This window comes from Cetorhinus maximus, unplaced genomic scaffold (genome assembly GCF_964194155.1).
Source record: "Cetorhinus maximus unplaced genomic scaffold, sCetMax3.hap1.1 HAP1_SCAFFOLD_2003, whole genome shotgun sequence".
In the NCBI taxonomy this organism is placed as follows: domain Eukaryota; kingdom Metazoa; phylum Chordata; class Chondrichthyes; order Lamniformes; family Cetorhinidae; genus Cetorhinus; species Cetorhinus maximus.
In genome coordinates, this window is record NW_027597943.1 from 7,281 (window position 1) to 19,364 (window position 12,084).

Sequence of the window (12,084 nt, forward strand, 5' to 3'; positions counted from 1 at the left end):
CAGAATTCTCTTTGCCAGAACGTAAATGTTTTTGAAATCTACTCTCTGATGAAGTGATTCTATGATCTGTTCAAGGTGTCTCTGTTTCTCTTATTGATAAAGAAGGGTCAGTCAAGTCACTAGATATCTGATTTTTAAATTGAAATTGTTCCCTTCCTCACTCTTGATTCACTGTCCAGTAGGTATTTTATTTAATTTTCCATTTTTTTTTTCCCTGTCCCTCTCTTAGGGGTTTGTGAAAGATGTCCACGAAGACTCCATCACCATTGCCTTTGAGAACAAGTAAGTGCTGTTGCTTTGTTTGACCTTTCACTTCTCTCGATCCACAGGGCAGCCTGTAGCCATCACTGGACTCCAGCAATCTGCTTTCTGGACTAGGCACAGAATGTGTCCCATGCTGCTATCAGAAGTACAGGCTCCTGGCAATGGTACTGCCAATGTTACTGGTCTCTCACCAGGAAACTCCAAACAGTTCCAGATCCAGCTGATGATAGAGGGAGTTGCCAATTTTAACCTGCATTGACCACTGTAGGCATTTCATCCTTGTGGGCTGAGGGCTTGAATTTTTTGGCATGGATACTGCCTCCAGGGAGAATAAATAGATTAACTGGCATCTCTACTCAGTTAACATGAGGTGGCTTGAACTGGGTGGGGGTCGGGGAGCTGTTTGCCCACAAGGTGGTGGTGACACAGGTTGAGATTTTAAGCACAGTCCAGTTGCCACTTGTTTTCAGTAGTACAGTGTAAAGCCATGTGAAACTGGGCACGACCAGGATGTTCTCGATGCAGTGCAAGAACTTTAAGCAGCTATTTGTGTCCAAGTTACAAAACTAAACTTTAAGAATTCCAGCGTTTATGCTGCTGGGAGCTTTGTGTGGGCAGGATCAGACTCTCAATGTGTGTATACACTGTGTGAGACTGGCAGTCCCTACAGTCCATTATTAAGGTTACATTGCTAGTTTAAGTAGGGTTTTTGCTGGAGATCTAGAGGCATTTCTTTTTTTCCCAAAGGATTTGGGCATTAGTGGCAATGCCAGAATTTATTACCCGTTCCTTAATTGACCTTGAGAAGGTGCTGATGAGCAGCCACCTGGAACTGCTGCAGCCCATGTGGGGTGGGGGGGTTCCAGTGCCATTAGGGGGTGGGGGGGTTCCAGGGTTTTGACCCAGCAGCGACAGTGAAGGAATGGCGATATATTTCCAAGTCAGGATGGTGTACGAGTACTGCCCTTGCCCTTCGAGGTGGCAGAGGTCACAGGTTTGGAAGGAGCCTTGGTGAGTTGCTGCAGTGCATTTTGTAGATGGTACGCACTGTGCCACTGTGTGTCGGTGGTGGAGGGAGTGAATGTTTGTGGAAGGGGTGCCAATCCAGCAAAGTGTTTTGTCCTGGATGGTGTCAAGCTCCTTGTGTTGTTGGAGCTGCACTCATCCAGGCAAGTGGAGCGTATTCCTTCACACTCCTGACTTCTGCCTTGTAGAAGGTGGCCAGGCTTTGGGGAGTCAGGAGGCGAGTTACTTGCTGCAGTATTCCTAATGTCAATGTTTAACACGTAATGGTGAAGCTGAACAATAAAATCAATCAAAGCTTCAGAGAACATTTGAACCCTATGTTGTTTGCAACCAGTTGCTTTGCAAGATGCTGGTTCTGATATAATTGAGCATTTCATTTATAATGGTGCATGTGGTTTATTTACTTGAATTGCCACTAAATCAGATTTAACCAAGGGTGGTCAGCTCTCTTGCTATTCAAGTCCCCACTTTAAATCAGTTTAGATCAGTGGTCCTCGAACCTGTTTGTTGGAAGGGGCCCATTTCAAATAGATTAATAATCACCAACCCTGGTCCCTGCACCTATCACCATCCTCATCTAAGTTATTCAATGGAATACTCTATGTTTTTATTCTTTCACAGGACATGGGCATTGCTGGCTTGGCTAGCATTTTTATTGTCCATTCCTAATTGCCCTTGAGAAGGTGGTGAGTTGCCTTCTTGAACCTCTGCAGTCCATGCGGTGTAGGTACACCCACAGTGCTGTTAGGGAGGGAGTTCTAAGATTTTGACCCAGTGACAGTGAAGGAATGGCATACGAGAGAGCTGCATGTAAAGAGTGTTTTGATAATGCTGTTCAGAAAACATGTGTTTACTTGGGGATATCAGTGAGGTCACTGTGCCTGTTTCGCAGAAACTGTGTCTCCTTTTACATTCTCATGCTAGCTGAGACAAGTCAGTCCACTCTCCACTGCATACATGGCAGCCACCTCTCAATGAGCATTTCACACTATTTCACAGACTCCGGAAAGTTTCTACAGAACTCCAGGAGTCCGTGGACTGCAGTTTGAGAACCAGTGCTTCAGAAATTGCAGCAGCTTGCTTTTATATAGCACCTTTACTATCGTAAATTCCCCAGGCGCCTCACTTGTTGCGTTTTCAAACAAAATATGACACCTAGCCACTTGGGGAAATACTAGGCCAAGTGACCAAAAGCTCGAACAAAAGTGCAGGCTTTGAGGAGTGCTTTAAAGATAAGAGTTAGAGAGGTAGAGGTATTTAGAGAGGGAATTCCAGGGCTTATGGCCCAGCAGCTGAAGGCATGGCCGCTAATAGTGGAATGATTAAAATTGGGGATGTGCAAGAGACCAGAATTACAAGAGTGCAGAGATCAGAGGGTTGCGAAGCTGGAGGAGGTTATAGTGACCTCTCCTTGCAAGGCCATTGCAAGGTTCAGAATATTTAAATTGAGGCATTTGCAGACCTGAAGCCAGTGTAGGTCAGTGAGCACAAGGGTGATGGAAGAGCAGAACTTGAACCATCAGCCCATTCATGTCATGCACCCTTGAACCTTGAGAAATGACTGTCTTGCTCTGGCTGCTCACCCTAAACTCTAGGAGGCTCATAGTCTGCAGGCTACTTTTTCCCCTTTTTCTGCTTTGTGGGCATGAACTGAAGATCATGTCCAAAAACACACACTAAATCACTGCACATGTGCTGAGACTGCACGCAAGCATTCGTAGTGTTATCCGATAGTTATTGAGCTGGTAGAAGCATGGACCAATTTTTCCTTTTTATAAACTCCATTGAAATCCAGCATGAGTTTCTAAACCCTGAATGCAATGCAGGAATCCCATGTCTCTGCAGTTGTTCTTTGGTTAAAGAATGTAGATTATATTGTGTTCCTGATGTGTAACAGCATCCCCGGTTTTTGTACTGCCAAGTTTTGCTTGCCTCTGCAGTTACCTTTGGGACTTGTGTGGCTCAATGTAATTATTCGTCCATAACTGGCATATTATTATTTCAGCAGCTGCATCAAAACAAATGTGATGTTTGAGAGCTCGCTTTGATGAGCTTGCGGCCTTCTCGTACTGACTGCTCAATAAACACACTTGTTCTAGCAGGACAAGCAATACTTGACCAGTCATAAACAATGGGTACTTGTGGGCAGGGCAGAGGACTGACAGACTCCTGTGCATGAGGTGTCTACACATCCAAAGCTCCTTGTGATCCAAGTAAAACCTTTTGAGGTCCATTTGAAGGTCTGTGATGAGCTGGTTGGTGTAGGACTCAGTTATTGTGGTTATTGCTCCAGGTGTGCCTCTGTGCAATTATACAATTTACCAAGAACCCTGGAATAATTATTGTAGTCATTCTTATTTTGAATTATTTCACCTGTCTTCCTTTATCTGTTTCCCTGATTCATGCTTTCTTTGGTGACTGGGATTGTAATCAATATTTGGGGTAGTGCCAAGATGGAACGCTGGCCTGGCCTCTGAAATATCGAGGGCTATTGCCCCCTCTTCTCTCCTGCCCCCTCTTCTCTCCTACCCCCACCCCATCAGACTGGTTTGAATCACATTGCTGCCTCCCTGACAAAGGTCCCTTTGGTGCAGGGAAACTGCAAAGTTGCTCACATATTGCTGTCCAGTACATAGGCCTAATCCAATTAAGTATTTGATTGAAATAATCCCAAATTAAATTTAGTCCAGGCCTGTTTCGGGATAGAAATATTCAGAGACTCTGCATGCTTTTCACAAAGTGCATTCAACGTAAACGTGACCGTGCAGAGTAAAGATGTGTTTCATTATGTTGAAATTCTTAAAAGCCATAGCAACAAACTAGAGACCTATGGAAAAGTCAGTTATCCTTGCTTTCACTGGCTGGAAGATGTGCAATGCACCAACTCCGCTGCTGTTGGCTGACTCCTTGCTTGATCTGGGTGTGTGTGTGGGGCAGTAACTCCACTTGTCTAATAGTCAGAACTTTGGGGTGGGGAAATTATTTTAGAAACCCTGTACAGGATCAAAAGAAAGCTAATGTTTTTGTCTTTTCTGTAGAATAGAGAATGCTGAGGGTGACCTTAAAGATTATGAAGTAGTTTGTTGGAGCTGATGTACAGATGATGTTTCACTCATGGATGAGATTGAAACTAGGGGCTGAATATAAGATCAAAAACAAAAAAAAGCTGGAAAAACTCAGCTGGCCTGACAGCATCTGTGGAGAGAAAGACAGAATTAACACTTTGAGTCCGTATGGCTCTGAAGAAGAGTCACACGGACTCGAAACTTTAACTCTGTCTTTTTCTCCACAGATGCTGTCAGACCTGCTGAGTTTTTCCGGCTTTTTTTGTTTTTGATTCAGATTTCCAGCACCTGCAGTATTTTGCCTTTAGCCAAATATAAGGCAGTCACTAATAACCCAATAGGGAATTCAGGAGAAACTTCTTTACCCAAGAAGTGGTGAGAGTGTGGAACTAGCTACCTCGGAGTGGTTGAAGTGAATAGTGTAGATATATTTAAAGGGAAGCTGGATAAACACATGAGGGAGAAAGGAATAGAAGGATGTAATAGGGTGATATGAAGAGGGTGGGCAGAGGTTTATGTGGACTAGTTGGGCTGATGGCCTGTTTCTGTGTTGTACATTCTGTGTAGTCCCAGATGTTGAAGTTAAACAGTACGGTAGATCTCATCGAGCCCACCGGGACACTCCAGATTTCGACACTTGGTTATTATCGACTATTATGCACTTTAAATTGAATGAAGGTTACTGGCAGGGCAGTGCTCTTTAATCTGCAGCAAGGAGAATGAAAAGAATATACCCTTTTGTGCTGTTGGTATCCTTAATGTAGCTATATCTGATGTTCTGCTTGGCTAGTTTTCCTGAAATTATTTTTCTCTGACAAATGTAGACAGACGGATGGCATTAAAAAAAAAGCCTTTTAGTGACGCGGAGGAGTTTAGTTTTTTTTAAAGAGGTTGAAGGACAGCTGGTGGCGTGGCCAAATCACACGTGTTGTCCCATCAAATTAGCTGCTAGCGTAGCTCGGTGTGTGGAGCTGGGACTCTCCGTTCCCCGGATAATCATGTGATCTGAGTTTAACCCACACTTCCTTTTTACACCCCTCTCTCCCATGGGTCCTGGAGGAGGCTCCATTGTAATTCTCCAGTGGCCCTCAATCCTTGGTGCATTGAATCACTTTGTTAGTATCTGCCTCCCTTTTCCCTGCTAAATGCGATCAACAATATTGACTTTGAAAGCGTTGGTATTGTTTGGCAGCCATTGAAGGTTTTGTCCAATACTCATGTATATGTGGGATCCACTGCCAATGTCTCAAACTCTTGGTGGGTCAAGTTACTGAGGGCAGCTGGACCTTGACTTCAATGAAAGTCCTTTTAGGATAAAGCCAATAGGTGGATGGGCAGTGGAGGCCACATGATGTGAGTATGAAGGAATTGGTAATTCATCTCCTTTAAAGAGGGGAGGGTGCACTATGGAATTATCCCAAAATACTGGGTTCTAATTGCCCTGCTGCCGGTGTCTCTGTTCTCCCAGGCGCAGTTTGAGATTGGTCGTTTTGTATCAAAGCTTCATTATGTTGGATATAGGGTGTCTGGCGCACGAGCTGCTTTTCTGTTCAATTTGGATCCTGTTGCCAGGTTTGGAATGTTCTTTTTACAATCAGTGAGTTTGTCTATTCTAGTATCGCTCACAAACCAATCTTGGTGTCTTTTAGTGGTGTGTTGGAGAATTTCTTGGCATGTATGAATGGTAGATTTGAATTATTGTCCGTCACCTTGGACATTGTTTGTTGGTGCGACTGTCTGGTCCTGTGGTTTCTGATTGATTTGCTCTTGAAATTCCTCGAGCTTTGGTATTTGACAGGCTGGAGACCACGAGCCTTCTCTGTACCTGTCACGGCTCCAGGTCCCTTTCTCAACAAGTGCCAATAACAAGCAAATGAGCTGGTGGTCATGGGATGTGTGTATTTGTTTTTGGTCCCTGGTCCTAACTATCACATGGTCTATTAAGTCCCAGTGCTTTGATCTTGGATGTTGCCTGGATGTCCTGAAGCTTTTTTTTTGGTGGGAAAGGGTGTTAGTGAACACAAGATAGTGTTTGGCACAAGGTAGGGAAGTGTGCATTGTTGGGATTGAACTTCCCGTGCTTTCCCAACTCTGTGCAGAACTGCTTCCCCACCCTAGCATTGAAATCACTGCAGGGTGTGATCTCGGATTGTGATAGTACAGCCGTGAGAGCTACATCAAGGTTGGAATAAGAAGTTTCTTTCACTCAGTCTTCAGGGTGATAGGGGCATGCACAGGGATTGCCAATGATGATATGGGGGTTGGCAGGTGCTTTTATGTACAGTATTCACTCTAACTGCTTTAAGAGGCAACTCACTGGAATGCAGTTCCCCCTTTAAACAACCAAGTGAGCAAGCAACCCTTTCTTACAGTATCCACTTTGGTTAACCAGCTACATGTGATGTGTTCTCCTTTATTTACCCCTCCAGTGCAAACCCTTGATACTTTGGTGATGAAAGAAATATTCCTTTTGAAGTACTCTTATTCCTAACATACTTCCACTGCCTTTTGTCGTGGGCTCAGAGTCACAAAGGTTTTATAGCAGCACAGGGTAGCTGCTACGACAATGGTCAGACTGCAGCAGCTACACATAACTTTTATCAGTCTAATTGTGAAAATGGTTGGTGGCTTTTCAAAACCTCACCTATGAGGAGAAAGGGTACCCAGTGGCAGGAGGGTCGGTAACCAGAGGGACACAGATTGAAGAGAATTGGCAAAAGAACCAGAGGAGGAGATGAGTTTTTTTTACACAGCCAGTTGAGATCTGGAAGGCGCTGCCTGAAAGAGTGGTGGAAGCAGATTCGATAGGAATTTTCAAAAGGGGAACTGGAATTTTGGGAAGAACTGAATCAAAGGAGGAGATATTGGGAGAGGTAATCCAAAACTTAGTCAAAGCCTTGAATGAGGGTAGAGGAGAAAATTGCAGAGCTATGAGGAAAGACTGGGGGCTAATTGAAGAACTGGTTCACAGCCAGCACAGCTAGGATGGGCCAAATGGCCTCCTGGGCTGTATGATTCTAGAGTCTCATGTGCTTTCAGCAAAACTAACACACACTGGTTACTCCTGCCTACTCTCCTCGATATAAGGATTTGACTATTGTGAACAGGTAGCATTGCAGACCTACAGGGCCGTGAATTTGCTGTCAGATTAAAGCCAGTTTGCACAGACTCTTGTTCTGAGATGTGATTGTTTTCCCCTCTGTACTGTCCCAAAGTTCAGGCTACTGTGCTTCATGCCTCTTTAGCACTTGTGCTCCTGGCTGACATGAACACCCAAATTGCCTGGGTGTAAGAAGTGGAATAGGAATCCTGATTGATGAACGCTGACCAACTGGATAGCCTTCCTGACCTTGTTTTAAAAGGTTGTGAAGTATTTACTTGCCCTTTCCCATTCTAGTTGCTCTTGTGGCATTTTGTCTTGAGTTGGCATTGTCTAGGGAAAGGATTTAGTGGTGTTCAATGAGTATTCTGAAGGTCATTTCTGCAGGCAGAGTTGTTTCCATGATGGCAGATTTTGCCCAAAAAGCTCCAATTTTTCATAAGGTCAGGTCAGGAATGTCTTACAAAGGGGAAAGACCTTTACTAATCTGTTTGAATTGTTTGAAGACTTCAGGTTAATCATGGATGAGTGTACCCTGGTGGATGTTAAGATACTCTGGATTCTCGACCAGATTGAATATTGTAGAATTAGTGGTAATCCTCTCTGGTGGACTAAGAACCAGCTGAAAGCCGGGAGACAAAGTTAGAAGTTAGTGGTTCTGGTTCTGCTTGGAGACTGGTTAGCAGTGGTGTAACCCAGGGACCAGTGTTAAGTCGGTTGCTATTTACCATTTTCATGAAAGGCCTAAAGTAGGTGGCGTGGGAATGACCCACAAGTTGATGAACAATCCCAAATAGTGTGTGAAGTTTGGAATTGTGGAGGGTGCTTGACCACAGCAGGCAGATCTTGATGTGTTTGGCAAATGATGTTTAATTTTAAATGTTATGTATGTGGGCAGATTTAATGCTAAACCATACAGGGAAAAGTACCATCTTGTCCTTGAACAAGACCATGGTGGAGCCTTCGGTTAGAATTCAATTTTGATGGTCTTGCAGTGCAGGGTATTGGGGATTTAGAAAGGTCACAGAGTCGAGTCCTAAGATTAATTCTCAGCTGAAAATGCCATAAGTTACCCATATAGACTCTAAAGAACTGTGTATACTGCAGAGAAGAGTAGGCGTGGGTGATTTGATTGAGGTTTATATAGTGAAAGAGGACTTGATCGTTGTCATGTAGAGGCAGAACTAGGTTAGAGGTAGGAGCTCAAAACTCAGGTCTTTAAGGAATGCCATCATATTATTAACACTTCCTTTATTAGAGGAACCCACATTGCTTTAGTCTGTAGATCAAGGCAAAATACTGCGAATGCTGGAAATCTGAAACAAAAACAAAATGCTGGAAAAACTCAGCAGGTCTGACAGCATCTGTGGCGAGAAAGACAAAGAGTTAACGTTTCCAGTCCGTATAACTCTTCAGAGCTCTGAAGAAGAGTCATACGGACTCTCAACGTTAACTCTGTCTTTCTCTCCACAGATGCTGTCAGACCTGCTGAGTTTTTCCAGCATTTTTGTTTTTGCTTCAGCCTGTGTATGACTGCAGCCTTGTATCTCGAGTTGATACGTCTTGGGAAGTTAAAAGCTATTCCATTGCAAACGATACTCGTGGCGTTCAAGTAGGACCACAATGGTTTAAGCAGACCCTAACTGGGCAGTAAGTGATGTACAATGTTGCGTTTTCCATCTCCTTGAGGGAAGGGGAAGGAATGTTTTGCTTCCAGACCATGTTCCGAACTCCTGAACTACGATCATCCTGATCTTGTGACTCGCTCTTTATCCGCAGCTGGCAACCTGAGCGACAGCTTCCCTTCAATGATGTGCGCTTGCCACCTCCTGCAGATTTCAACAAAGAGATCAGTGAAGGGGATGAAGTTGAGGTAAGACACATGTAGCTATTTTTTAATTGCTAATACTCAGCGATTTATATTGTCTTTGGTAGATCTTCTGATCACCCCCTTGGCCAGCCCCTGCCTCAGCCCTCCCCGCTCCTAAAGCAGAACACCTTGCTTGTGGTGACTGCAATGATCTTGCTGGACTTAGAATGGAACTTTGATTCTCTGTAGTAATTATGGTTCTGTTAGCTCATGGCTGATCTGTATCTTAACTCCATCTACCCACCTTGGATTTGTAAGCCATTATACTCTTACCCAACAAAAATCTATCAATCCCTGTTTGAATTTTATAGTTGACCCTCTGCATTTAGCGGGAAGAGTTTTCCAGATTTCCACTCCCCTTTGTGTGAAGAAGTTCTTCCAGACATCACCCCCTGAAAGGCCTGGCTCCAATTTAAAAGTTCTTCCCCCATCCTCCTTTGCTGGACTCTTCCCCACCAGAGGAAACTGTTTCTCTCTATTGAATCTAGTGAATCCTTTAATCACCTTAAATATCTCCATTAGATCACCCCTTAATCTTCACTTGAGAGAATACTTCACTGAGTAACCCGTGCTCATAATTTAACCATTTTAGCCCTGGTATCATGCCAGTGATATCGTTCTGGTGAATCTGCACTTCAACCCCTCCAAGGCCAGTATCTCCTTCTGAAGTGCAATGCTCAGAACTGAACACAGCTACTCCAGGTGCTGCCTGACCTGAGCTTTTGTACCGCCGTAACATAATTTCCACCCCTTGCTAATCCAGTTCCCTGGAGATAAAGGCCAGTATTCCATTAGCCTCTATAATTAAGTTTTGTACCTGTTCATTAGCTTTGTTACTTCTGTAGATAGGATGTTGGAATCTCCATTTTGCTGGTAATGTCCCCTGTTAGTGACAGAGCCATAAACACAGGCATCATCCTCACTGGGGAACACTAGCATGCTCTATTGCAAGGGGATTGGAGTACAGGGATAAAGAAGTCCTGCTACAATTGTATAGGGTTTTGATGAGACCACATCTGGTGTACTGTGTACAGTTTTGGTCTCCACATTTAAGAAAGGATATCCTTGCTTTGGAGGCAGTTCAGTGAAGGTTCCTGGGAAGAGGGGAAATGTTCTATAATGGGCAGAATAAATTGGGCCTATATTCTCTGGAGTTTGGAAGAATGAGAGGTGATCTCATTGAAACCTGCAAGATTCTGAAGGGGTTTGACAGAGTGGACGCTGAGAGATTGTTTCCACTGGTCGGGGAATCTAAAACACGTCTCAGGATAAGGGGCCGATCATTTAGGACTGAGATGAGGAGAAATTACTTCACTCAAAGGGTTGTGAATCTTTGGAATTCTCTACCCCAGAGGGTTGTGGATGCTCCATCGTTGAAGACATTTAAGGCTGGGCTAGACAGATTTTTGATCTCTCAGGGAATTGAGGGATACGAGAAGTGGGCAGGAAAGTGGAGTTGTGAAACACGAGATCAGCCACGATCATATTGAATGGTGGAGCGGACTCGGCGGGCTATGTAGTCTTCTACTACTCTTGTTTCTTGTGTTCTTGCATGATGTTGCAGTGTAATACTGGCTACTTTTACATTCATTTACTGCTGCCATAGTGGCACTGCTGCCCAGGTGGCACTGCTTCCTGACATGCACACGAGGTGTGACAGATGCTGTTCTCCTTGGCCTCATCCCACATTCATTACCTGTGCATAGCAAAATTTTGCATGTCAACCTTGAGGGCTTGGTGCAAATTTACAGGCGATAACCAAAATCGAAGATATCGTTGGTGAATCAGAGAGCTGGCACAAGCGTGATGGACCAGACGGTCTCCTGTTTTATTCTAAGTTTTAATTTCTTATGTGGGGACACGTCCAATTTTAAAAATGAGACTGGGCTAAATGGATGTTCAGTGAAGCAAAATTGTACAAAATCACTGTCTGTGATCACTGTAATGTTCCAGGTATACTCCAGAGCCAACGAACATGAACCCTGTGGATGGTGGATGGCAAGGGTCCGGATGATGAAGGGAGATGTAAGTATTTGTTGTAGCTGCTTTTGTGATTAAGAGCCAGACTAAAGGGAACAATAAGGAGCTTGTAGACAAAAAAAAATCCATTAGCTATTGACACGATGTTTTTGTAAAAACAGAAGTTAGGCATATAAATGCTAAATTCCAGTAGATTACCAAAATCAAACAAATGGAGGACCCTTATTTATATCACTTATTCAGTGTTGCAAATAATTCTGGTGTGCTTTGTGGACACTTGCGGCGATGCCTGATCCAATGTGGCTGGTGACTCTCATCCAAATGAGCGTCCACTTCCTGCCCATCATATCGGAGGCTTCAGCGTTTGTATAGAGTCTAAGGTGAAATTTATCTGGTCACCACCAAGTGTTGTCTTTTTTATTTCTACTCTATCCATCCTAAATATTTTATCATCAAGAATGTTTAGCTCCAAATTCTGTCCTTGTCTAATCCATTTCTCTGTTGGTTTTATTAAATGATCCCCCACCCCCCGCAAAGGAGTTGGTACCTCTAACTGGTTCATTTTATTTGCCACCACCACACCAGGAGCAATCAAGGCAACACTGTTTTGGCTAAATTCAATGGAAAGGTACCGACGTAGCCCTATTTCTTAATTGTTCAGGCCCTCAGAGGTACTTAAATGATTAAATCTATGTATTTCAGTCCTTGTAATACAGGAATGGTGTATTTTGGTTTGTAATTTTAATTCCACATTGTCCTTCCTTTAATGTCCCGTCCAC

At 43.8% G+C, this 12,084-nt stretch overlaps 1 protein-coding gene across 2 annotated transcripts in view; it reads left to right on the forward strand.

The window, feature by feature from the left end:
• Window positions 1-233: 233 nt before the first annotated feature.
• The window catches only part of LOC144676845 (RNA-binding protein fxr1-A-like), a 37,110-nt gene continuing 25,259 nt past the window's right edge, over window positions 234-12,084 (forward strand). Inside the window, exons 1-3 of one of the 2 annotated variants that reach the window (XM_078537167.1) lie at window positions 234-282; window positions 9,235-9,328; window positions 11,279-11,350. In XM_078537167.1, coding sequence (XP_078393293.1) covers window positions 11,321-11,350 — 30 coding nt within the window. In that variant the 5' untranslated portion in view covers window positions 234-282; window positions 9,235-9,328; window positions 11,279-11,320. Of the gene's footprint in view, window positions 283-9,234; window positions 9,329-11,278; window positions 11,351-12,084 lie in introns of those variants that run through there. The other variant, XM_078537166.1, reaches the window with a different exon arrangement.